Source organism: Pongo pygmaeus, chromosome 4, assembly GCF_028885625.2.
Source record: "Pongo pygmaeus isolate AG05252 chromosome 4, NHGRI_mPonPyg2-v2.0_pri, whole genome shotgun sequence".
NCBI lineage: Eukaryota > Metazoa > Chordata > Mammalia > Primates > Hominidae > Pongo > Pongo pygmaeus.
This window is the reverse complement of record NC_072377.2, coordinates 131,010,404-131,038,099: the sequence shown is the minus strand read 5'-3', so window position 1 is coordinate 131,038,099 and position 27,696 is coordinate 131,010,404. Positions and strand designations below refer to the sequence as shown.

The window sequence follows — 27,696 nt, the reverse complement described above, 5'->3', positions numbered from 1 at the left end:
TGACCTTGTGATCCGCCCGCCTCAGCCTCCCAAAGTGCTGGGATTACAGGCGTGAGCCACCGCGCCCAGCTATTATTATTATTTTTGAGATAGAGTCTTGCTCTGTCGCCAGGCTGGAGTGCAATGGCGCAATCTTGGCTCATGGCAACCTCCAACTCCCTGGTTCAAGTGATTCTCCTGCCTCAGCCTCCTGAGTAACTGGGAATACAGGCATGTGCCACCACGCCTGGCTAATTTTTTATATTTTTAGTAGAGATGGGGTTTCACCATGTTGGCCAGGATGGTCTTGATCTCTTGACCTTGTGATCCGCCTGCCTTGGCCTCCCAAAGTGCTGGGATGGGCATGAGCCACTGTGCCCAGCCTAGAAGATTATTTAGAGTAGTGGTTTAGGAATTGGAAAGTGGTGGGCTGGAAAAGAGCAAGGGTAATATGTTTTAATTTTTTTTTTATTTTGAGACAGTCTTTGTTGCCCAGGCTGGAGTGCAGTGGGGCCATCTCAGCTCATTGTAGTTTCTGCTTCCTGGGTTCAAGAGATTCTCATGTCTCAGCCTCCCGAGTAGCTGGGATTACAGGTGTGGGCCACCACGCCGGGCTAATTTTTTTTTTTTTTTTAAAGACAGAGTCTTGCTCTGTCGCCCAGGCTGGAGGGCAGTGGCACAATCTCGGCTCACTCCAACCTCTGCCTCCCAGGTTCAAGCGATTCTCCTGCCTCAACCTCCCGAGTAGCTGGGATTACAGGTGCATGCCACCATGCTTGGCTAATTTTTTCTTTTTTTTGAGACTGAGTCTTGCTCTGTCGCCAGGCTAGAGTGCAGTAGCAAGATCTTGGCTCACTGAAACCTCTGCCTCCCGGGTTCAAGTGATTCCCCTGCTTCAGCCTCCTGAGTGGCTGGGACTACAGGTGTGCACCACCACGCCTGGCTAATTTTTTGTATTTTAGTAGAGATGGGGTTTCACCATGTTGGCCAGGATGGTCTCGATCTCCTGACCTCATGATCTGCCCTCCTCAACCTCCCAAAGTGCTGGGATTACAGGTGTGAGCCACTGTGCCCAGCTAGCTAATTTTTATATTTTTAGTAGACATGGGGTTTCACCATGTTGTCCAGGCTGGTCTTGAATTCCTGGCCTCAAGTCATCTGCCTGCCTCGGCCTCCCAAAGTGCTAGGATTACAAGCATGAGCCACTGCTCCTCGCCTAAAAATAAACCTAAAAAAAAAAATTTAAAAAAAACAAAAAACAAAACCCAGCAGAATAATTAATGTGGAAGTAGTGAACTGACTTAATTGTTATGAAGTAGCTGGTTAAAATATTGTTCATTTTGATACTGGTTTTGCTTTAAGCTTTTTTTTTTTTTGCTTTAAATGGTTGAGGAATTTGAAATGTTCACGTAAGAGTTTATATGCTGGTTGATAGTTTTCAAAGCATTGAAAATGTTATTTGCTTTTGTAATAGAAGATAATAAGTAAAATGATGCTAAATTTTGCTGGAATTAACTAAGGGTGATGCAGTGCTACAAGGAGGTCTTGGTAAATTCAACTAAATGTTCAGATTCCTAAGATGACCACAGGCCACACATGGTTCTTCTGTGTATTCAGAAGGATATAGGACAGGAGCATAGCTTGTCAGGAGGATGGCATCAGGTATTCCTCTTTAACCAGTGTTCTTGTCACAATCATACAGGTACAAGAAAGTGAGAGCCACATTGGAGAGGTGTGGGGTTACCTTGGCTTATAAAGCCTAATGCCCCACAGAAACCAAAATCTCCTGTAACAATTGTAGCTTTCAGGGGCCACAGGGACATGCAGTTACAAGTGTCACTGCACTCAGGAAAGGCCAAAAAGCATGGCATTCCCATTAATAGCTCATAGATATTCAGTTCAGATGGAAGTGACCAGGCAGGGGTCATTTTTACCATAAGCCGGGTTGTCTAAGAAACATTGACGACACTCTGACACTTATCAGGTAACGTGGAGAACAGTGCTAGAGTTCAACTTAAAGTTAGATTCTCATGCCTTAGGGGCAGGGGTTTGTTAACCTTTACCCATAGGCACAAAACAAAAGCCTTGCTCTTAAAGAGAGTACAGTCTACTTGTGCAGACAATATAGACACCCGGAGTCCCTGGGAAGAATTTTACATCCTGAAACCTGGTCTTGGACATGAGAGCTGGAGTTCATGATCCTTGATTGGATCCTGGATTGGAAGGAAGAAAGAAAACAGCTATAAAGCGTATTTTAGGGGAACTTAGGTGTGATAATGATACCTTTTCTATGAAAGTGAGCATGGGATTTGGGAGTTTTTGAAATTTAAACCAATTGGAAAGTAGCCAGTAAGTTGAGATGATTGATGAAAATAACCTTTGCTCTTTGGTCCTCTGGAAACTCAAAATGAATGGAATCCTTTTTCAGAGAAACCAGAATTATTTTAGCCATTTTTTTTTTTATAACTCAAAATCAGATTTAAGTAGTATTTAAATGTATTTCTCATTTTAACAAGAGAAAAAACTCTGCTTGTCCACAATTCTTTAGCCTGCAGGGCACTGATATTTTCTGACCGACATGGTTTGGTGGGAACTAGCCCCAAGCTCTTTCAGGGCTCTGCAGGGTGGCCCCAGCTCCTTCTTTTGTGTCTGTGGCATTTACTTTAGGTTTTGGAGATCCCTTCTGCTTCCCCAATTTGTGCTTTACAATTTCTCTAACTCTGCTTTGCAGAGATGTGTTTAAATCTCTTATTTGCTGGTGGTGACTACCTCTAATTTCCTTCATTGTTCTAGGTCTTATTCCTTTTTAATCATCATTTTAATAGATTTGTGTAAGACCAAAAAAAATAAAAATAAATAAATAAATAAAAGGCCCAGTGATCAGTCTGCTGTCTTGAACCAGATGTGTCCTCATAGTTTGGGAGAAAATACTTGAAAACAACGACAGTTTGAGCTACCTAAACAGTGCTTTGTGTCTTCTGTTTATGTTCTATGTTTTTTTCTTCTTCTCAAGATTCTTTTTTTTTTTTTGAGATAGATTCTCCCTGTCTCCCAGGCTGGAGTGAGTGGCACGATCTCAGCTCACTGCAACCTCTGTCTTCCAGGTTCAAGCGATTCTCCTGCCTCAGCCTCCTGAGTAGATGGGATTACAGGCTCCCACCATAACTCTCGGCTAATTTTTATATTTTTAGTAGAGATGGGGTTTCACCATGTTGACCAGGCTGGTCTTGAACTCCTGACCTCAAGTGATCCACCTGCGTCGGCCTCCCAAAGTGCTGGGATTACAGGCATGAGCCACCACACCTGGCCTCAAGATTCTTTTAGGACCAAAAAAAAAAAAAAAATTCTGCTAATAGTTTTTTGAAAACGGCATTTTCAATATGTGAGGAGAAATCCAGGTCTGAATGTTTGAGGACAGAGTCTGGTATAAGAGGGTTCTTAATGTAGAAGTCCATTTAGGAACGGTGACTTAGAAATTGAAAAGTGGGCTGAAAAAGCAAGAGAGTAGTATATCTGAGGGATGGGAGAGAAAGTTGAAAAAAGGAGAGTCAAGTGGTTGGAATTTATTCCTTGTTTTTAAAAAAATGACTTAAGAAATTAAATTATTGCCTCAGTAATTGTTTTTTCCTTTCTAGGATAATAGCCAAGGTTCTGGAGGACAACAAGCTGCCTGGTGCAATTTGTTCCTTGACTTGTGGTGGAGCAGATATTGGGTAGGTTACTAGGCTGAGAGCATCCTCTGTTGAAGGACCCCAGGTTGACCAACTAGAATCATCATTACTAGAATAATGAACTCACTTATAACTAAGGAGTTGAGAACGGTTTTTGAAATCATTATTATTATGGACTTTGTTGGGTTCTTATTTTATTAATGCCTAACCTCTATTGGAGGATGAATAAGAATTGTCTTTTTAATTGCCCAGAGGTACTATTTGTAAGGTGTTTATATCCTGAAATAACAAACTGCTGTAATGGGGGGCAGCCTTGTGACTTCCTGACACTTGGTTTATCAAGGTGTTTACTTACACAGAAAGCTTTGAAATTGTAGTCTGGGGTCTCACTGCCTGCCAAGAACCTAGCCTATTGTCTGAGTTTCTCAGCTGACTGAAAAAGGGAACCCTGGGAGCACAGCCTCTTTTAAGTAAACTGTTTTTTTCTTTTTTAATTGCCATATAATTCACAATTTGTGTACCATAAAATGCTCTCTTTTAAAGTGTACAATATAGTGGTTTTTAAAATATTCAGAGTATTGTACAACTATCACCACTATCTTATTCCAGAACATTTTGATCAGCCCAGAAAGTAATCCCATACCCATTGGCAGTCTCTTCCCATTCCCCATGCCCTCATGCCCTGACAGTCACTAAAGAATTTTCTGTCCTATGGATTTGCCTATTTGAGACATTTTGTATAAATGTAATCATATAATATGTGGCCTTTCGTGTCTTGCTGCTTTTACTTGGCATGATATTAAGATGACATGGACTATAATTGTGCTGAACTGGGATGAAAGCTGAGGTTCTTACTGGCTTAGACTTTGATTAGGTGAGTTTTCCAGGAGTCAAGTCTTACAACCCATACTGGTGTGGCTAAAGTGTTAGTTTCCTTGCCCTCCAACACTTTTAACATACTATTGTACTTACTGGGCAATCTCAAAAAGGAGCAATAAGCAACAAATAATGACTGTATTCTTGCATTCTAGGTATTTAGTCCTTGTGCTGGCCTTGCAATAGCTCAGAAAATTATGGTAGTACATACAGGAGCATGTTAAGCAGCAGCCACTTTGAGTATTAGTGCTCATGCTTGCTGGGTTGAACCTCGGAAGACTGACCTAGGCAATTGAGCCAAGCCGTCCAGCCCTACATTAGACTAATGCTGTGGCTGCCCTGCTTGGCTCACACTGGACCCTTTGTAGCATTGAAGTAGGAACAAAGAGGTTCAAATCAGTAGTGTCTGATTTGCATTCCTTAGAAGCAACTGGAAATCCTAGCATAGCCTTTATAAGTCGGCTTCCATGAGGAATACTTTAGGATAGCGGTCCCCAGCCTTTCTGGCACCAGGGACTGGGACTGGTTTAGTGGAAGACAATTTTTCCATGGACCACGGCAGGGGGATGGTTTTAGGCTGAAATTGTTCCACCTCAGATCATAAGGCATTAGTTAGATTCTCATAAGGAGCATGCAATCTAGATCCCTTGCATGCACAGCTCACAATAGGGTTCACACTCCTAAGAAAATCTAATGCTGCTGCTGATCTGACAGGAGGTGGCACTCAGGCAGTAATGCTCGCTGGGTCGCCTGCTGCCTACCCCTCCTGCTGTGCAGCCTGGCTCCTAATAGGCCACAGACTGGAACTGGTCAGCGTGCTGGGGCTTGGGGACCCCTGCTTTAGGATATTTCCCTACAGGCTTTTAAGTTTGAATTCTTTTATTTTTTATTTATTTTATTTTTATCTTTTTGAGACAGGGTCTCAGTCTGTCTCCTAGGCTGGAGTGCAGTGGCTCGATCTCAGCTCACTGCAACCTCTGCCTCCCAGGTTCAAGCGATCCTCCCACCTCAGCCTCCCAAGTAGCTGGGACTACAGGCACATGCCTCCACACTTGGCTAATTTTAGTATTTTTTATAGAGATGGGGTTTCATCAAGTTGCCTAGGCTGGTCCTGCCCAAGTTTTAATCCTTAAAGGAATTACACAGCAGTTAAAAGTCTGTAAAACTGGAATGCTCAGCAAGGAAATGCTAAGATCATATTGTCCAGTCACTCACTCAGTATAGGAAAGACTTTCTTCCCTAACAACTTCTTCTAGGTGATTTCTATTCAAATGCTCACAGCAGGTTAGCCTCTTCTGCCTAATGGTTCTACTTGTGAAAAACTTTTTTCCTTCTCATGAAGACCTTCCCTTGCTCCCCTGGGACAGACTTTCTTGTAGCTTTGAGGGACTGCTTTTTCAAGGGCACTTCAGTGCTGGGTACCATTAGATGTTGTCATTGCTGGGTTTCTCTGCTTGGGTGACCGACCGTGTCTGTTCCCTTGTAGCACAGCAATGGCCAAAGATGAACGAGTGAACCTGCTGTCCTTCACCGGGAGCACTCAGGTGGGAAAACAGGTGGCCCTGATGGTGCAGGAGAGGTTTGGTAAGTGTTGGCTTTCTCATGAGGATTTTAATTCTCTCAAATATGGAGGTGAAATCTAAAAGTTGAGTTTTTGTTTTCCCCTCAACCTTTTCCATGGAGGCAGTGGTCATGTTTATTTGAATGTCTAAGTAAAAGAAAAGGGTACAGTTATTAGCAGTTGAATATTAGGGAAGTCCTAAATTTAAATACCAAAATTTATGAAAATCCCAGCACTTTGGGAGGCCAAGGCAGGTGGATCACAAGGTCAGGAGATCCAGACCATCCTGGCTAACATGGTGAAACCCCATCTCTACTAAAAATACAAAAAATTAGCCGGGTGTGGTGGCCGGCGCCTGTAGTCCCAGCTACTCGGGAGGCTGAGGCAGGAGAATGGTGTGAACCCGGGAGGTGGAGCTTGCAGTGAGCCGAGATGGCACCACTGCACTGCAGCCTGGGCGGCAGAGTGAGACTCCGTCTCAGAAAAAAAAAAAAAAAAAAAAAAAAAAAAAAAAAAATCAAGCCAGGCACGGTGGCTCACTCCTGTAATCCCAGCACTTTGGGAGGGCGAGGTGGGTGGATCACGAGGTCAGGAGCTTAAGACCAGCCTGGGCAAGATGGTGAAACCCCGTCTCTACTACAAATACAAAAAATTAGCCGGGCGTGGTGGCATGTGCCTGTAATCCCAGCTACTGGGGAGGCTGAGGCAGGAGAATGGCGTGAACCCGGGAGGCGGAGCTTGCAGGAAGCCGAGATCGCGTCACTGCACTCCAGCCTGGGTGACAGAGTGAGACTCCGTCTAAAAAAAAAAAAAAATTATGAAAGGAAGTCATTTTCTCTCTAAATGGGTATAATTGAATCACATAGAATATTTATGTTTGAAATGTTTGTTTTTGGGTGCTGTAAAGAAATAGTACTTGAACATAAATTTATTTAGTAAGGCCATTTTTACTTCCTGTAGAAAGGGTACAGTCACCAGCAGTTTTCCCATGAGAGTACACTGAACAAAGGAGACAGGGTCATTTATAACCCGATGCGTCCACTCTACTGCTGTGTCCAGTTTCCGTTGGCTGGAATGGGACCTCACATTTTGTATTTGTCCCAATTGGCTAGCAACTTAGAATTTTTAAAAGAGGCAAAGGTAGAGGAGAACAAAGGAAGGAGAAAGTAACTTGTGGAATGCTGAGGAAGGTAAAAACACTTTTAAATAAGGAAGAGGAACAGGCTATGACCTAATATGTGCTTGGACCAGTATAAGCATGCCAGGGCAAATATTTAGGAGCACAAGTCTTTGAATAACTTTTGCTTTTAAGAGAAATTATTATTTATTTTTAATTAGATGGGTAGGAAAATCTTTGAAGAGGAAGCTCTACTTTACTTTTTACACTTAATAAATTGTACTAGTCCTATTTGGCAAATTAAAGAAGAAAAATGTCATCATTTCTCATTAGTATAGTGGTGAGAAAAATGTCATCATTTAAGCAGGAGCACTGAGTACAGAACTTACAGTGAGCATGGAACAGAAGGTAAATCTGCTCTTCTCTCATGTATATGGATCATGGATACGGATCCCTATGTATCCATATGCATATGGATCATGGATGTGGATCCTGGATACATGATTGAAAAGGGTTGTATAGACATAGCTTTGTATACTGTACTGTGCTTTATGGATGATTTCCAAGGTTTTTGAGGATGATATTGGCTATCAATTTTTGGCTGTTAGGCTGAATTTTAGACTTTAGCCCCAGCATAAGACAAAATTTGACTAATCTGTCAACTGTTTAACTATGTAGGCATTGCTTTTAAAAAAGAATTTATTAAAAAACAGCTAATGAAAAAGGTCAGCAAGGTTGCAGGACTCAAGATTGAGATACAAAAATCAATTATATTTCTATGCATTAACAATGAACAATCCAAAAATGAAATCCAGAAAACAATTCAATTTGTAGTAGCGTCAAAAAGAATAAAATACTTAGGAATACATTTAACAAAAGAAGTGTAAGTCTGTTGCACGGAGCACTACAAATCATCATCAAAATAAATTAAAGATGACCTAAATAAATGAGTAGATATACCCTTTTCATTTTTTGGAAGATTTAATATTGTTAAGGTTTCAATATGGTCCACATGATCTATAGATTCAATGCAATTCCTGTAAAAATCCCAGTTTTCTGTTTTGTAACAATTGACAAGTTAATCCTAAAATTCACATGACAATGCAAAGGACCCTAAAAGGCCAAAACAATCTTGAAAAAGAAGATAATTGAAGGACTCTCACTTCTCAGTCAAAAAATTTACGGCAAAACTATGATAATCAAGACTATGTGGCACCAGCAGAAGGATAGACATAAAAATCAATGAAATAGAATTGGAAGTCCAGAAATAAACCCTTGCATTTATGGTCAGTTGTGTCAAGGGTGACAAGACATTTCAATGGGGAAAGGATGGTCTTTTTAACAAATGGTACTGACACAACTAGCTATCTATACACATGAATGTGAAGTCAGGCCCCTACTACATCTCCTATGCAAAGACAAACTCAAAATGTATCAAAGACCTATAAAACTCTTAGAAGAAAACATAGGAATAAGTTTTCACGACCTTGGATTAGGCGATGGTTTCTTAGAAATGACAACTAAAGCACAAGCAACAACAATTAAAAAGACAAATTAGTTTTTATCAAAATTAAAGCATTTTGTGCTTCAAAGGACATCGGGAAAAAGTGAAAAGAACAACCTACGGAATGGCAGAAAATGTTTGGAAGTTGTTTGATAAGGAACTTGTATGTAGTATATATAAAGAACTCTTAAAATATAAGAATATAAAAGACAACCCAATTAAAAATAGGCATTGGATTTGAATAGACATCTTTTTTTTTTTTTTTTTTTTTTGAGATGGAATCTCACGTTCTGTCGCCAAGGCTGGAGTGCAGTGGGGAGATCCTGGCTCACTGCAACCTCTGCCTCCCAGGTTCAAGCGATTCTTCTGCCTCAGCCTCCCAAGTAGCTGGGATTACAGGCATGCGCCACCACGCCTGACTAATTTTTGTATTTTTAGTAGAGACAGGGTTTCACCATATTGGCCAGGCTGGTCTCGAACTCCAGACCTTGTGATCCACCCGCCTTGGCCTCCCAAAGTGCTGGGATTACAGGCATAAGCTACCGCACCAGGCCTAGAATAGACATCTTAAATGGCCAATTAGCACATGAAAAGATTCTCAACATCATTAGTCCCACTAGCAGATTTCACCTTCTCAGCTTTCTCCCCTTTTCCTTACTCAAGGCGGTAGTTTGTTGTTCTTGGCTAAGTAGTAGTAGTAGTAGTAGTAGAATTATAATTTTTAAAATGTATCTGCCTGTCTTAAGTTATAGGTGCTTTTCTTAGAGGAGTTGGTGGTTAGGAGTATAGTCAGAGAGCACCTGATAGAGAACTGGAAGGATGTAGAAAGTATAGATCCCTCCTCTTCTGCCAAACATCACTTGCAGCCAGGCAGGAGAAGCTAATGTCAGGTGTAAAAGCTTCTGTTTCCTTCCTTCTCTTCTTAACACCTAGCATAGTGCTATGCTTTAGCCAGCAAGCTGTCATTAATTCAGTGATTGCCGCAGAGACTAGAGTTGGTGTAGCATTTGGTGGCTTTTGGTAATAACAGCCACGTCTTCATAATTAATATTCACTTGATGTTACCTGTTTCAGAGCAATGGAAATGAGAAGATACTCTGCTGTTGTCACATATGCTCCTGATATCACAAATGAATAAAAGTTATTCACATGGAAGCTGATTTTAAAATGCACTTAAGGAAATTGATGATCAAAAGATCAGTAATAAATGTATGTCTAAGGCCAGGCGCAGTGGCTCACGCCTGTAATCCTAGCACTTTGGGAGGCCAAGGTGGGTGAATTGCCTGAGCTCAAGAGTTCAAGACCAGCCTGGGCTACATGGTGAATCTCCCATCCCTACTAAAATACAAAAAAATTAGCTGGGTGTGGTGGCATGCCCAGCTACTTGGGAGGCTGAGGCAAGAGAATTGCTTGAACCCAGAGGCAGAGGTTGCAGTGAGCTGAGATTGCACTACTGCACTCTAGCCTGGCGACAGAGTGAGACTCTGTCTCAAAAATAAATAAATAAACATATGTCTAAAATTGAGGCAAACACATCTCTCAGATCTTTATGCTGGAAGGGGTAAGGTAAGAATGGCATTTATAGGCCAGGTGTAGTGGCTCATATCTGTAATCCCGGCACTTTGGGAGGTCAAGGTGGGTGGATCGCTGGAAGCTAGGAATGAGACCAGAGCTTAGGCAACATTGTGAAAACCTGTCTCTTAAAACAAAACAAGCCAGGTGTTGTGACACGTGCCTGTTGTCTGAGCTACTTGGGAGGCTGAGGATGGAGGTTTGCTTGAACCCAGAAATTGAGGCTGCAGTGAGCTATGATAGCACCACTGTATTCCAGCCTGGGTGACTCTTGAAAAAAGAAAGAAAGAAAAAAAATGGTGGGCCAGTTGCGATGGCTCAAGCCTGTAATCCCAGCACTTTGGGAGGCTGAGGCGGGCGGATCACTTGAGGTCAGGAGTTCAAGACCAGCCTGGCCAATATGGCGAAACCCCGTCTCTACTAAAAATACAAAAATGAGCTGGGCGTGATGGCATGTGCCTGTAGTCCCAGCTACTTGGGAAGCTGAGACAGGAGAATCACTTGAACCCAGGAGGTGGAGGTTTGCAGTGAGCCGAGATCACGCCACTGCACTCCAGCAGCCTGGGCAACAGAGCAAGACTCTGACTGAAAAAAAAGAATGGCATTCATGGCCTGCTATATAACTTTTCTAGAATATAGGTTGGTAATGTCTATCAAGAGTCCTAACCTAAGTAGATAATCAACAAATATATTCAACACTGGAGAAACAGCTAAATAAAATTTGGTATGTCATCATGATGGAATGCTATGGAATGATTTTTCTTTTCTTGACTTTAATAACTTAGGGGAAAGGTGGAAGACATCAGAAAATAAAGTAAAATGAAATAATATAATTTCAACTAGATATAAATGCACAGAGGAAAGATTGGAAAACACTGTCAAATTGTAAGGAGAGATTTTTATGGTGGCCTTATGGGCCATAGGTTTCTTTCTTTCTTTTTAATTGTGGGGGAAAGTCCACACAACATAAAATTTACTTAAAAATGGTTAAGATGGTACACAGTTGAGTAGTGTCAAGTACATTCACATGATCATACAGCCTATCTTTAGAACTTTTTCATCTTGTAAAACTGAAACTCCAATACCCTATAAACACTAATCCCTCCTTCCCACTACACCCAGCCCTTGGTAGCCACCCTTCTACTTCTTTCTGTTTCATTGATTTGGACTACTTTCATTTGAGTGGGGTTATAAGTATTTGTCCTTTAGTGACTACCTTATTTCACTTAACATAATGTCTACAAGGTACAACCATGGAGTCTCGCTCTGTTGCGAGACTGGAGTTCAGTGGTGCGATCTCTGCTCGCTGTAACCTCCGCCTCCTGGGTTCAAGCAATTCTCCTGCCTCAGCCTCCCAAGTAGCTGGGATTACAGGCATCCACCACCACACCCAGCTAAATTTTGTATTTTTAGTAGAGATGGGGTTTCTATGTTGGCCAGGATGATCTTGATCTTTTGACCTTTTGATCTGCCCACCTCGACCTCCTAAAGTGCTGGGATTACAGGCATGAGCCACCGCGCCCGGCCCAACATACAACCATCGTGTAGCATGTAGTAGGATTTCCTTTTTAAGGCTCTATAATAAGCCGGGTGTGGTGGCTCATGCCTGTAATCCTAGCACTTTGGGAGGCCAAGGCGGGAGGATCTCTTGAGCCCAGGAGTCCGAGACCAGCCTGGGCAACATGCCAAGACCCTGTCTCTGCCAAAAAAGAAGTACAAAAATGAGCTGGGCATGGTGGTGCATGCCTGTTGTCCCAGCTAATTGGGAGGCTGAGGTGGGGGAATTGCTTGAGCCCAGGAGGTTGAGGCTGCAGTAAGCCATGATCGTGCTAGTACACCCCAGCCTGGGCAACAGAGTCAGACCCTGTCTCAAAGAAAAAAAAAAAAAAATTAATAAAAATAAAAAAAGGCTGTGTGATATTTCATTGTATTGATATACCACATTTACTAATTGGTCAGATGATGTATATTTGGGTTGCTGCCCCCTTTTGGCTATTGTGAATTATGCTACTATGAATATTGGTGTACAAACATCTACAGAGTCCCTGCTTTTACTATGTTTGCTTATATACTCAGAAGTGGAATTGCTCGGTCATATGGTAATTCTCTTATTTATTTATTTATTTATTTACTTATTTGAGACAGTCTCATTCTGTTGGCCAGGCTGGAGTGCAGTGGTGTGATCACAGCTCACTGTTGTCTCAGATTCCTGGGCTTCACGAGTAGCTGGGACTACAGGCAGACACCACCATGCCCAGCTAATTTGTTTTAATTTTTGTAGAGACAGGGTCTTGCCATGTTGCCCAGGCTCTGTTGTTTAATTTTTTGGGGCAGTTGCCATACTGTTTTCTACAGTGGCTGTCCCATTTTACTTTATTTTTCTTGAATAATTTCAGACAAGACTGGGCACGTTCAGGGTGATTTGGTTTGGCTGTAGACTTTCCTGTTAATTTCAAACCAAAATTATATGACCAACATAAGGAATTCCTGTAAACCCTTTAATCAGAGTCACTAATTGCTTACATTTTGCCCCATTTGATTTATCATTTTCTCTGTCTCCAGCAACATCTATGCACGCATGCACGCACACGTGCACACACACACGCTCTGTGGGTGCATATTATTGTTGACCTGTTTGGAGTAAGTCAAAGATGTGTCCCCTTTATTACTAAACATTTTGGTGTATTTCCTAAGAATGTGGACATTCTCTTGTATAACCACAGTAGTTAACTAAAATCAGGGCATTTGATATTGATACAATAGTAATGCTACTTTATAAATTATAAAATAAATTGAAAAATAATTGGGATAGGGTGTAATCAGGATACGCTATATGATTGGGATAGGCTATATAAAAAATAATTGGACAGGCTATATAATTTAATAATTGGGATTAGGCTATATAGCAGTGTGCAGTAAATATGGAACTAGGCATTAATTTTTATATATAATTTTTTTTTTTTTTTAAGGGAGAAGTTTGTTGGAACTTGGAGGAAACAATGCCATTATTGGTAAGGCTGCCCCTTTGTTTTTGTTTGTTTTCTGTCAGTTTCCACATTCGCCATCCTGAATATATGGAACTTGTTTGGGATTTCATTTCTTCCATGTTGCATATGCCTGAGACCTAGTTCCTGTGTTTAGGAATTTTACTTGGGAGACAGGACACAAGCTTGTTTTGAAGGCAGAGGTAACTAGGAAGGAAAGGTATTCCTGTTTAGAACATGTTACCTGGGATGGTCTAGAACCTGTGAATGAGACTTCTATTGCCATTGTAGTATGGCATTATTTCTTGTTTTTTCTTCTTCTGTTTGCTGAAAACTGGCCACATTTCTCTAGAATAACTTAAGTAACTCTTATGTGACTTGATCATTTCTTTAGATTTCAAAAACATTATTTTGTCTTTAGTGGAATATTGAGTGCTTTTATATTGGGAAGGAACATGTCCTTAAGGCATTAAAAAAAAATCACTTACCTATAGGCTTAGAGATTACTTATGCTCTTTTTTAACTGTTTGAGTTTGTCACAGAAATGCTTAGATATTTGTAGTTGACACACATAAGAAGTATGTGTAAGATATAAGAAGTGTATGGTGAAGTGTTTGTTCTGGATGAACTTTTTTTTTTGAGACGGCGTCTTACTCTGTCACCCAGGCTGGAGTGCAATGGTGCGATCTCAGCTCACTGCAACCTCTACCTCCCAGGTTCAAGCTGTTCTCCTGCCTCAGCCTCCTGAGTAGCTGGAATTACAGGCACATGCTACCATGCCCAGCTAATTTTTGTATTTTTAGTACAGATGGGGTTTCACCATGTTGGCAGGCTGGTCTTGAACTCCTGACCTCAGGTGATCCGCCTGCCTTGGCCTCCCAAAGTGCTGGGATTACAGGCATGAGCCATCATGCCTGGCCTCTGGATGAACTTTTAAAGAGAGACTTCAGTAAAAAATATAGTTTGCATTTAGTGAGCGCTAGTGTTTGCCAGGTACTGTGTTCAGCAGTTTTATATGCATTATTTCATTTAATCCCCACAACAATCCTATGAAGTAAATACTGCTATTAATCTAATTTGAAGGTTATATTCTGAGACTTATAATGATTATGTACCTGAAGTGACAGGATAGCAAGTGACAAATGCTAGTATTTGTATCCTGGTAGCCAGACCTCAGAGCACAGCTCTTCCTTAACTACTTACTACCATCCATTATTACTCTGGGCATTATTGCCCCATTTTACAGATGAGGAAACTGAGGCTTGAAAAGTTAAAATAGGCTGGGCATGGTGGCTCACATCTGTAATCCCAGCACTTTGGAAGGCCAAGGCGGGTAGATTACTTGGTCCAGGAATTTGAGACCAGCCTGGGCAACATGGTGAAACCCTGTCTCTACAAAAAATACAAAAATCACATGGGTGTGGTGGTACGCATCTATAGTCCTAGTCACTGGGAGGCTGAGGTGGGAGGATTGCTTGAGCCCAGGAGGTCAAGGCTATAGTGCCACTACACTCCAGCCTGGGTGACAGAGTAAGACTCTGTCTCAAAAAAAAAAAAAGAACAAACAAAAAACCACCTGAGAAATGAAAGATGAAGAGGCCAGAGGAGTGAGAGCCTCAATTTACCCTTCTATATCTGGGTAAAGATCATAGAGCTCATAATCTTCCTTGGAAGAAGAGTGTGCCTTTCCCCCTCATGTGTATATATGTCTTTGTAATGTTAATATGCTTACTTTACAACAATAGTTTTGATGTTCTTTTACTGCACTTTACAAAAACGTTTGCCGGGCACAGTAATCCTGTAATCCCAGCACTTTGGGAGGCTCATGCCTGTAATCCCAGCACTTTGGGAGGCTAAGGTGGGTGCATCACTTGAGGTCAGGAGTTTGAAACTGGCCTGACCAACATGTTGAAACCCTGTTGCTACTAAAAATACAAAAATTAGCCAAGCGTGGTGGCACATGCTTGTAATCCCAACTACTTGGGAGGCTGAGGCAGAATCTCTTGAACCCGGGAGGCAAAGGTTGCAGTGAGTTGAGATTGCGCCATTGCACTCCAGCCTGGGCGACAAGAGCAAAACTCTGTCTCAAAAACAAAACAAAACAAAACAAAAACAAAAACAAAAAACAACTTTGTTTTATACCAGCTAACAAATACCTTGTCTACCTGTTTTAGTTCACTGATGGAAGTGTTTTTGTGCTTTCCTAAGCCTTTGAAGATGCAGACCTCAGCTTAGTTGTTCCATCAGCTCTCTTCGCTGCTGTGGGAACAGCTGGCCAGAGATGTACCACTGTGAGGCGACTGGTGAGTATATCTGCATAGGCCCGTGAGATTGTCTTGCTCTTAAAACATTACTTTTTAATGAATTCTGCTGTTAGGGAGGTGTCAGCAATACTGCTAGAACAATGTGCTCTCTAGATATGGCTGGCAAATATGTGGTCCAGTTCTCTTTCTGTGCTCATGGCAGATGTTGTTAATCAGTCGGGGACTTTGCCTTTTTCCCACCCCAAGCTAATAGGGGTTCGACTACCAATTGATTGGAGTTGGACTAGGAGATGAGACCGATTTTCAGTCCTACTCCTAGAACAATATGGACGAAGTCCAGTGTCGTTTAGAGAATAAAACAAGATAAAAATAAAAAGAATTATTAAACTATAGCTAAAAATAGAGTCTTGCTCTTTTATAAAAACATTTTAAGTAGAAAAACATTTTAAGTAGTAAAACATTTTAAACATTTTAGGCTGGGCATGGTGGCTCAAACATACAATTCTAACTCTTTGGGAGGCTGAGGCAGGAGTATTGCTTGAGCCCAGTAGTTCGAGACCAGCCTGGGCAACAAAGGGATTCCCTGTCTTTAAAAAAATTAAAAAAAATTAGCAAGGCACGATGGCTCATGCTTGTAGTCCCAGCTACTTGGGAGGCTGAGGTAGGAGGATTGATTGAGCCCAGGAAAGGGCTCAATGAGGCTGCAATGAGCCATAATTGCACCACTGTACTCCAGCCTGGGTGACAGGGCAAGACCCTGTCTCAACCAATCAATCAATAACCACCTTTATTTTTAGCCTCAAGTCTAGAATTAAATTTGACTTGAAATGACATGATTCATTGAAAAGCAAATGGCTATGTATATGTGTGACCTCTCTGTATACATATATAGCCTGCATACATATATATATCGAGAGGACAGATTAATAGTAAGTGTATATAAGGAGATGTGGTTTAGCTTCAGTGCGGGATCTGGGAAGTTTAATCTCTACACTTAGATTGAGCTGGACTTTAGTTTAGTATGTGTTACAACTTTGATTTTCATGACTTTATGATACTAAAAGAGTATACTATAACTGAGCAAGTTTTTTTGTTTTGTTTTGTTTTTTGTTTTTTGTTTTTTTTTTGAGTTGGAGTCTCGCTCTGTTGCCCAGGTTGGAGTGTAGTGGCGCGATCTTGCTCACTGCAACCTCCACCTCCTGGGTTCAAGCGAATCTCCTGCCTCACCCTCCTGAGTAGCTGGGACTACAGGCATGTGCCACCCTGCCTGGCTAATTTTTGTATTTTTAGTAGAGACAAGGTTTCACTATGTTGGCCAGGCTGGTCTTGAACTCCTGACCTCAGGTGATCCACCCACCTCGGCCTTGCAAAGGTGCTGGGATTACAGGTGGAAGCCATCATGCCCAGCCCTGAGGAAGTTTTAGTTAGGTACAAAATTTGGCTGCATTTGCCATTTAAAAAAAATTCTTTTTAAGCTCTGTTGGACTTGAGCCTTTTTTTTATTATTGTTGTTTTCCTTTTGTAATGAAAAAAGCCTTCAGTTGAATTATTAAGGAATTGGCTTTGAGTTTTTGCTCTCATTCATGTTGAGTGTGAACAAATTCTTTCTAAGACTGACATAATCTAAATTAATTAGAATAAGCTAAAAGATATATGAAAATTATCTTTACCTTACACTTCTCTTTTTTCTTTCTTTCTTTTTTTTTTTTTGAGATGGAGTCTCTCTCTGTTGGCCAGGCTGGAGTGCAATGGTGCGATCTCAGCTCACCGCAACCTCCACCTCCAGGTTCAAGTGATTCTCCCACCTCAGCCTCCTGAGTAGCTGGGACTACAGGCACCCACCACCGTGCCTGGCTAATTTTTGTATTTTTACTAGAGATGGGGTTTTGCCATTTTGGCCAGGCTGGTCTCAAACTCCTGACCTCAGGTGATCTGCCTGCCTTGGCCTCCCAAAGTGCTGAGACTACAGGTGTGAGCCACCGCACCTGGCCTCTCACACTTTTCATATTTGTTTTTTCAGGTGTTTTGCACAAATGAAAATAAATCTTTATTTTTACATAGCTGACATTCTCAAATAATCTGATACTACATTTGTAACATTAAAGTTTATTAAATTTGTTCACGATAAACATTAAATTGCATTAAAGATTACATTAAAGCTAAGAAAAAACCATGTACTCCAAATGATTATACCCTTAATTACATGGTAAAATATGAAATGACATAAAAGCCAAATATTTCTCTATTCAGCCAATTTTTATTTTTTCATGTGTTTTGAAGCAAATATTCATAGATGTCCTTTATATTAGTTTTAAATATTAATATAATATTCATTGTCCAAATAGATTTCCTTAGAGTTAGCAGTATATAATTAAAAAAAATTCCATTACTGTGGACTGATTCATGACTGGTTCTCATAATGTCAATTCATTCATCACATGTGGAGACTAACCCAGAGCATAGATGGTTTGGCAAGTTCAGCTCTGCCACTTGGAGCATAGCATGGACCTCACAACTACCCAGAGAATGCAAGGGTTGTCCTCACCTAATTAAGGCCTCCTCTGGAGACCTATGTGGTCTGGGGTTAAGTGTTTGTAGCTACCCAGCAGAGGTCAGTTATGACTATGCTCTGTGTTCACTGGGACTTAGGGTTACAGTATGGGACACATGTACTTGAGGCCTTCTTTAATGTATTTGTGAAGCTTAGACAAATACATCCTTGGAAACGATGAAGATGTGGCTTATGGACTGGGTGTGGTGGCTCACGCCTGTAATCCCAGCACTTTGGGAGACTGAGGTGGGTGGATCACCTGAGGTCAGGAGTTCAAGACCAGCCTAGGCAACATGGCAAAAGCCCGCCTCTACTAAAAATACAAAAAATTAGCCAGGTGTGGTGGTGGGTGCCTGTAATTCCAGCTGCTCGGGAGGCCGAGGTATAAGAATCGCTTGAACCCGGGAAGTGGAGGTTGCAGTGAGCTGAGATCATGCCACTGCACTCCAGCCTGGGTGACAGAGTGAGACTCTGTCTCAAAAAAAGAAGACATGGCTTATGATTTTATTCTATTATCTACCTAAAAGGAAATTTTTAACTTCATATAGTTAATATTAAAATGAGAAATTATATAATTAAAAAATAAACATGCTTTGATTTGCTTATATTTTTAGAGATTACAGTATTTCAGTAACAAGGAAATAATTCATGTTTAAAAATGTGTACATTTATCATACTATGCCCTTGAATATCTTTTTTCACTTAGTTTGTACATGAAAGCATCCATGATGAGGTTGTAAACAGACTTAAAAAGGCCTATGCACAGATCCGAGTTGGGAACCCATGGGACTGTGAGTATCTCCTTCTGTTTTCAAAGCGATCCCTTTTTGAGAGCTGTTGTTAGCAAGTGTTTCTGATCTGAGTTTTGGAGTTTCTCTCCCTTTCCTGAGAGGCGTGAAGGCATGTGAAGCAGGTTATTAGGCTCTGGTGTATCATGTCTGCTCCTAGGTTTCGACCCTGGGTGCTTGATGTGTGCTAGTGGGTGAGACTGGGAGAGGTTGTTTAGATGGAATGAGATTTAGTGCGCTTCTCTCTCATTACTATTACCCTTGTCCAAGCCGACACCATCCCTCTTGTGCAAGGCTGCAAGAATCCCCTAACTGACCTTTCTGCATCCATTGCTACAGAATGATTTTTAAAATGCAGTCAGATAATTCACTCTCCTGCTTAAAATACTCCTCAGTAACTTCTCATTGCTTTTAGATTTTTTTTTCCTTTCCTTTCTTTTCTTTTTTTTTTTTGAGACACAGTGAAACTCTGTTGCTCAGGCTGGAGTGCAGTGGCTTGATCTAGGCTCACTGCAGCCTCCGCCTCCTGGGTTCAAGCAATTCTCCTGCCTCAGCCTCCCGAATAGCTGGGATTACAGGTGCATTCCACCACGCTTGACTGATTTTCATATTTTTAGTAGAGACAGGGTTTTGCCACGTTAGCCAGGCTGGTCTCGAACTCCTGACCTCAAGCAATCTGCCTGCCTGGGCCTCCCAAAGTGCTAGGATTACAGGTGTGAGCCATTGCGCCAGGCCTGCTTTTAGATTAAAACCTAGAGTCCTCTTGATTTCTTCTTTTTTGCAGGCTCCTGATCCTTCCTGGTCTGCTATCTGCCTCCTGCTCCGCTTGCCTTCTCACCAGCCTTTCTGTGTCTATTTTCCCTCTTGCTCCCAGAGCTCTACCTTCTCCAATGTCCTTTCAGTGTTCCAGGCGTGCCAGGCTCTATCCTGCTGTGCTGTCTGCTGGAAACATTCTTCACTCAGAGTGAGGATGGCTCTGCTAACTTGCCTCCTCCTCATAGAGGCCTACCTACGTCTTCCTTCTTCCTTTGTTGCTGGGTCACTGTCAGTGCTCTAGTCCCCAGCAGCCATAACATAGGACAGCATCATTCTCTTCCCCCTTGAATTACACACCAACTACTGAGACTGTGATGTTTCCTTAGAGAATGGTCACACTGTAATGAGTAAACTGACCCTATATTTTGAGTGCAGTGCTTTGAGTAATTGATAGCCGTTCCTTTAAACTAGAGGTTGGCAAACAGACTTGGCCCTGCCTGTTTCTGTAAAAAAAAAGTTTCTCGGCACATACCCACTCATTTGCATGTCATTTGTGGCTGCTTTTGCACTACAATTATGGAGTTGAGTATTGGGATGGAGATCACGTATGTCCTCCAAAGCATAAAATATTTACCATCTGGTTCTTTATGGAAAAAGGATACTGACTTATGTTCTCAATTGAGAACATATAGGAAGGGATTGGTCTGTTCATTGAGAAAGCTGTTCTAATAATAAAATGATGCCATAAAGGGCAAAATGATGAGCCAGACTTCCTTTTCTCTCTCCAGCTAATGTTCTCTATGGGCCACTCCACACCAAGCAGGCAGTGAGCATGTTTCTTGGAGCAGTGGAAGAAGCAAAGAAAGAAGGTGGCACAGTGGTCTATGGGGGCAAGGTAAGGGATGCTCTGAGATCAATCGTGACAGCTTTTTAACCTTCTTTTCCCTGAGACACAAGCAGGGCTCTGGGCATATTGGGAAAGCCACCCCATTTGACATCCTTCTTCTCCCGTCTTTATTTATATAAATTATTATAAAACAAGGAAACACATGTTTTTGTTTGTCTGTTTTTGAGACAGAGTCTTACTCTGTGCCCAGGATGGAGTGCAGTGGCGCAATCTTGGCTCACTGCAACCTCCGCCTCCCGGGTTCAAGTAATTCTCCTGCTTCAGCCTCCCGAGTAGCTGAGATTACAGGTGCATGTCACCACACCCAGCTAATTTTTGTATTTTTTGGTAGAGACGGGGTTTCCCATGTTAGCCAGGCTGGTCTCTAACTCCTGGCCTCAAGTGATCCACCCACCTTGGCCTCCCAAGGTGCTGGGATTACAGGCATGAGCCACCACACTTGGCTCTGTTTGTTTGTTTTTGTGACAGTCTTGTTCTGCCACCTAGGCTGGAGTGCAGTGGTGCATGATCTCAGCTCACTGCAACCTCTTCCTCCTGGACTAAAGCAATCCTCCCACCTCAGGCTCCTGAGTCTTGCTCTGTTGCCCAGGCTGGAGTGCAGTGGCGTGATCTCAGCTCACTGCAACCTCCGCCTCCCAAGTTCAAGTGATTCTCCTGTCTCAGCCTCCCGAGTAGCTGGGATTACAGGCACCCATTACCATGCCCAGCTCATTTTTGTATTTTTAGTAGAGAAGGGGTTTCACCATGTTGGCCAGGCTGGTCTGGAACTCCTGACTTCGTGATCCACCGTCCTTGGCCTCCCAAAGTGCTGGGATTACAGGCGTGAGCCACTGTGCCTGGCCAGAAATACATGTTTTAAAGAATGACAACAATGCTTGCTTTGGCGGCACATATACTAAAATTGGAAAGATACAGAGAAGATTAGCATGGCCTATGCACAAGGATGATATGCAAATTCATATCCATATTTTAAAAAGCATTCCATATTTAAAAAAAAAGACAGCAGAAAATGCATGGGACATTTCTGGAAGGACATAGAAGAAACTGAGTCATGGTTGCTTTTGAATTGGGTCCTTAATATTTGTGTGGAAAGGAGAATTCCTTTTCAAGTACAGTAGCAGACTTTGTATTCAGAGCAATTATAATCTATTTATTGGTTATTTTAAAAAGTCAGTTAAGGCAAGGAATAAAAAATATATATCATAAGCATTAAAAAAGAAATTAACACATATTGCCAGGTGCAGTGGCTCACACCTGCAATCTCAGCACTTTGGGAGGCTGTGGTGGGAGGATTGCTTGAGGCCAGGAATTCAAGACCCTTCTGGACAACATAGTGAGACCCTGTCTCAAAAAAAAATTAGCTGAGTATGGTGGCATGCGCATGTAGTGCTAGCTACTTGGGAGGCTGAGGTGGGAGGATTGCTTGAGCCCACAAGTTCGAGGCTGCAATGAGTCATGATGATGTCACTGCACTGCAGCTTGGACAACAAAGCAAGACCAAATCAAAAACAAGAAACCAAATAATTAAAAAAAAAAAATCAAAAACAAAAAAACTCCCACATATAAAGATTTGTTTGTGGCCGGGCATGTTGACTCACACCTGTAATCCCAGCACTCTGGGAGGCTGAGGCAGGTGAATCACTTGAGGTCAGAAGTTCAAAACCAGCCTGGCCAAAATGGTGAAACCTGGTCTCTACTAAAAATACAAAAAAAATTTAACTGGGCATGGTGGTGCATGCCTGTAGTCCCAGTTACTTGGGAGGCTGAAGTGGGAGGATGGCTTGAACCCGGGAGACTGAGGTTGCAGTGAGCTGAGATCAAGCCATTGCACTACAGGCTGAGTGAAAATAACCGCTTGCAACAGTGTTTGTTCAACATAACTTGGTTGTGTCACATGGCATGGCTCTCCATCCCTGCCTGACTCCTTATTTCCATTTTTCTCTGACCAACTAAGTTAGAACCAATATCAGGAAGAGAATTTTCTTTCATGATTGGAAGTTATTTTGGAGAAATAATTCACCTATAAATGATGCTAATTTTTTTCTTTATAAATGTAGGCAAAGATTGCATCCTCTGACCTCAAGTCCTAGAAAACAAAATGCTTTCATTCTTTTTATTTCATTTCTCTGCATTAGGTTATGGATCGCCCTGGAAATTACGTAGAACCGACAATTGTGACAGGTCTTGCCCATGATGCATCCATTGCACACACAGAGACTTTTGCTCCGATTCTCTATGTCTTTAAATTCAAGGTAAAAATGCATTCTGTTCGCTAGCCTAATGTTGAAATAAATGATAAGAGGAAAATGATGGTGCATTAAATTTCACTTGATGAGCCTTTAAGAGGGTTTTAGAAAGTAATCTGAATAGTAGATATATGAAGGTTCAGGATAAAATATGAGATAAACACTTTAAAACTCTATAGCATGCCAAGCTAGCCGCCAGGGAAACCAGATTGGGTAGTGGACTAGTGTTGGAGTTTATGGAGTATGTGGTCATCATTTCCTGTGTCATCTTAATCCTGGGCTGTGTAGGCCATAGAGTCACCTTCTCCTGAACCGTGGTACTGGATAGTTTGATAGCCTGAGTGCTGTGAACATGTCAGCAGACAAAATGAGAACATGTGGAGGTAATATAAAGACCTATAGTTGGCCAGGCATGGTGGCTCACACCTGTAATCCCAGCACTTTGGGAGGGTGAGGCAGGCAGATCACCTGAGGTCAGGAGTTCGAGACCAGCCTGGCCAACGTGGTGAAACCCTGTCTCTACTAAAAAATAAAAAAATTAGCCAGGCGTGGTGGCGGGCACCTGTAATCTGTAATGCCAGCTACCTGAGAGGCTGAGGCAGGAGAATCACTTGAACCCAGGAGGCTGAGGTTGCAGTGAGCCAAGATCATACCGTTGCACTCCAGCCTGGGCAACAGAGTGAGACTCCGTCTCAAAAAAAAAAAAAAAAAAAAAAAAAAAAAAAAAAAAAAGACCTATAGTTATAAACTCCAGCAGAGGACAGGCTGCAGAGTTTTGTTTTGTTTTCCCTGATCTCATGTCTTGATCTCAAACTGTAGAGGTTTTAATAGGTGAAGAAGCTGGGTACAATGGCTGGTGCTTGTAATCTCAGTGCTTTGGGAGGATCACTTGAGGCCAGGTGCTCAAGACCAGCCTGGCCAACACAGTGAGACCTTGTCTCTACAAAAAAATTAAAAAATTAGCCAGGTGTTGTATGTACCTATAGTACTAGCTACTCAGGAGGCTGAGGTGGGAAGAGATCCTGTCTCTAAAACAAACAAATAAACAAAACCCAAAAAACCGACACAGGTGAATAAATTAGAAGATCTCATTCCCTAGCTTGAGACGGGCCCTAGCCTTGCTAGTAAATATTTAGGATTAATTTTGAGACTGCAGAGATTGAATCAATATTTGAATGTACCATTATTAACAGTAAAAGAATAGTGAGAATTGCATCTTGTGCAATTAGATCATTGCTTCTTTATTTCTTGCTTTAAATTGCCTATCATTGTTTTGCTTATGGGGACTAGAGAATATAATTTTGTGTTTTGTAATGTGTTTGTGTACATTATGAGGCTGTGTGAGCTCTTGAGCAAATTAGTCTCTGTAGGCCTCAGTTGCCCAATCTGTAAATTGGGAGGTAGTAGGAAACCTGTGTTATAAGATGAGGATTAAATAACTAAATGCATGTTAAGTGCTTAGATCAGTGTGTTACACACGTAAGAGCTCAATAGATATTAGCTATTATATATAGTAGCTTGAATGAAAGGAAGAATGTGTTAATATTTGTTTCTGATAATTAGGGGAAAAATCCCAAAAAGTTTTACTTATTATCAATGATCTGAATTATAAGAGAAACAGAGTGAGTAAACTTGACTCTTTGGTTTCCTTTTGTACACTGAAATTATACTGGTACACCTCAGGAAATGAGTTTAATGTCAGTGAACTTTGACTTGAACACTGTAACATCTAACAGCTTCCAATGTCTCTCCTTTTAGAATGAAGAAGAGGTCTTTGCATGGAATAATGAAGTAAAACAGGGACTTTCAAGTAGCATCTTTACCAAAGATCTGGGCAGAATCTTTCGCTGGCTTGGGTACAACTTTGTCTATTTTGAAAATTTATATAAGTCTGATTTATGTGGTGAGTGGACTTAAAAAAACTGTTGTAGTCGAAAATCAATTTTTCAGTATTGAAAGCCTTTGAGCTTTGGTTTAGATTTTTTTTTTTATTTTTGTTTGTTTTTAATTTCCTGTTCATTGCTCTCACCATGCCTCCCTTTTTACACAGACCTAAAGGATCAGACTGTGGCATTGTAAATGTCAACATTCCAACAAGTGGGGCTGAGATTGGAGGTGCCTTTGGTATGTAGAGAATCATTTCTCCTTTTCTATGTTGGGCAGCAAAGAAAAACCAGTAGTAGCTTTTAGAAAAGGTTGACGAAGAGACTGAAACACTGCTTATATTCTGAAATAACCTTATGTGATCTAACATGCCTGAAAAAGCTTACATTCTGTATTCAAAGTTATCGCATAGAGTCCTGCGTCATCTCCTCAGAGGCAGCATCAGGTTAGAGCAGAGGCCCTTAACCTGAAATGTGTGAACCCCTGAAATGGTGGCATTTGTTTTCTGGGGAGAAGTTTCCAGACCCAAAAAAGATTAAGAATCCCTGCTTCAAAGCCAGAAAATTTTACATGAAATATTCTGGTTTTTATTTGCAAAGTAGGCATATAAATGTTAAACATACTCTTTTTCACTAGATGGAATACAAAGTTGTTTCTTTTCACTGGGCCCTGCTCCTGTTTCCTCTTAATAAGCCATGCATTATTAATGCTGAAACTTGGTAGTAGTTTTTCCTAAAAAACTCTCCCTAACCATTGTATATTAAGTATTATTTATTAAAAATGATCCAAAGTAAAATAAAACAGATTGCTTGTTGTTTTTTTAAAATGTAGAAGCAAAACAAACATGCATTAATACTTGTAAAAGTTTATATCATTAGTAGCATTCTTTTATATTTTTATACCAAATACTACAATTAGTATTTGATGCACGGACTTTGCTGTTTTCAGTTCACCACTTACCCCTGCACTCCACTGTGCAGTTGCCTGAATGCATGAATGTCTGTCTTCTCCTTTTGTACTAATTTAATCCCTGTTTCCAACCCATGCCTGCTCTCTCCAATTGACTATTCCTTTTTTTTTTTTTTTTTTGAGATGGGGACTTGCTCTGTTGCCCAGGCTGGAGTGCAGTGGCGCGATCACAGCTCACTGCAGCCACCACCTCCCAGGCTCAAGCATTCCTCTCGCCTCAGCCTCATGAATAGCTGAGATTACAGGCATGTGCCTCCACACCCAGCTAATTAATTTTTTTTTTTTTTTTAGGAACAGGCCCTCACTATGTTGCCCAGGCTGGTCTCAAGTTCCTGGGCTCAAGCCATCCACCTGCCTTGGCTTCCCAGAGTGTTGGGATTACAGGCATCAGCCACTGCACCCAGTCAATTGACTATTCTTCATTTAAGCTTTTATAATTAATTTTTAAAGTTTTGGTGCCCAGGCACAGTGGCTTATGCCTGGAATCCCGGCACTTTGGGAGGCAGAGGTGGGCCGATTGCTTGAGCTCAGGAGTTCAAGACAAGCCTGGGCAACATGGCAAAAACTCATCTCTACAAAAAATACAAAAATTAGCTAGGCATGGTGGTGTGTGCCTGTAGTCCCAGCTACTTGGGAGGTTGAGGTGGGAGGATCTCTTGAGTCTGGGAGGCGGAGGTTGCAGTGAGCCAAGACTGTGCCACTGCACTCAAGCCTGGGGACAGAGCGAGACCCTGTCTTCCCCCACAAAAAAAAAAAAAAAAAAAAAAAATGGTTTGGGCTGGGCGTGGTGGCTCATGCCTGTAATTGCTTAAGCCCAGGAGTTTGAGATGAACCTGGCAACATGGTAGGACCCTGTCTCTACAAAAAATAAAAAAAACTAGCCAGGTGTGGTGTCACACACCTGTATTCCCAGCTACTCGTGAGTCTGAGGTGCAAGGCTCGCTTAAGCCCAAGAGTTTGAGGCTGCAGTAAGCCATGATCCCACCACTGCACTTCAGCCTGGGTGACAGAGTGAGTGTGACCCTGTCTCTAAATAAATAAAAGTTTTAAAAAAGTCTTAAAATGGAAAAAGTAGTTTTGCCCATACTTTTCTTCTCCTCCTCTTTTCCCAGAAGCTACATTCTTTTTTTTTTCTGAGACGGAATCTTGCTCTGTTGCTTATGCTGGAGTGCGGTGGTGCAATCTTGGCTTGCCGCAACCTCCACCTCCCCATTTCAAGCAATTCTCCTGCCTCAGCCTCCTGAGTAGCACAGGTGCACGCCACCATGCCCGGCTAATTTTTGTATTTTTTTAGTAGAGATGGGGTTTCACCATGTTGGCCAGCCTGGTCTTGAACTCCTGACCTTGTGATCCACCTGCCTCGGCCTCCCAAAGTGCTGGGAATACAGGTGTGAGCCACCGTACCCAGCCGAGATTCTTTTTACTAAAAGAAAAAAGCAAATTTACCTTTGAATTGATGTCCGTTTTTCTAACTAGTGCGCTTTCACTGCTGTGTCCTTGAAAGCTTTAGACATTATGTATTGACCCTCTATTATGATAGAGGTTTCTGTCCAGGAGCAGGACACATGGGAGTCAACTAGGAGAAAGTAGAAGCTGTTCTTTTCATTTTCTTCTTGGATGCACTCAGTACCCTTGCAGACTGAAGAAGGAGTAGAAAACAGAGGCAGGGAGCGCCCTGCAGGCCTGGCTAGCAAGCGGAGGGCAGTGGGGTACCAGCTCTCAGAATAGTGAGCATGGTCCTTGAAAGTGGATTAGTTCATTCACCCAGCATGTGCGTAGCTGGATAGGGAGTCTCTTGGGAGATTTTGACTAGGACTTGTTTCTTCTGCTTTTATTCGCTCTCTCCCTACTCTGTCCCTGCCCACCTTGGGTAGAAATAGCTTTTATTCAAGTGCAATAAAAGAGTTTGTTGGGGAAGACCCATGGGGTGTTATCTTGTAGAATGAGCACTGGGTGAGGAACCAAGAGACACCATCCCAGTCCCATTTACTGCTGTCATTAGCTCTGGAACCTCAGGCAGGTGCTCAGCCTTTGTTCCTTAGAGCCTCTGCGACTCTGTTCCTGCCA

At 41.8% G+C, this 27,696-nt stretch overlaps 1 protein-coding gene and 1 pseudogene across 2 annotated transcripts in view; both read left to right on the top strand.

Moving 5' to 3' along the window:
* The window catches only part of ALDH7A1 (aldehyde dehydrogenase 7 family member A1), a 52,034-nt gene that overhangs the window by 21,968 nt on the left and 2,370 nt on the right, over positions 1 to 27,696 (top strand). For both annotated transcript variants that reach the window (XM_054488246.2, XM_063665195.1), the window contains exons 8-16: positions 3,615 to 3,692; positions 6,013 to 6,110; positions 13,250 to 13,291; positions 15,473 to 15,567; positions 18,786 to 18,870; positions 20,412 to 20,518; positions 22,666 to 22,782; positions 24,535 to 24,632; positions 24,827 to 24,900. In XM_054488246.2, coding sequence (XP_054344221.2) covers positions 3,615 to 3,692; positions 6,013 to 6,110; positions 13,250 to 13,291; positions 15,473 to 15,567; positions 18,786 to 18,870; positions 20,412 to 20,518; positions 22,666 to 22,782; positions 24,535 to 24,632; positions 24,827 to 24,900 — 794 coding nt within the window. The remainder of the gene's footprint in view (positions 1 to 3,614; positions 3,693 to 6,012; positions 6,111 to 13,249; positions 13,292 to 15,472; positions 15,568 to 18,785; positions 18,871 to 20,411; positions 20,519 to 22,665; positions 22,783 to 24,534; positions 24,633 to 24,826; positions 24,901 to 27,696) is intronic.
* LOC129037642 (U6 spliceosomal RNA) lies at positions 21,406 to 21,502 on the top strand (annotated as a pseudogene).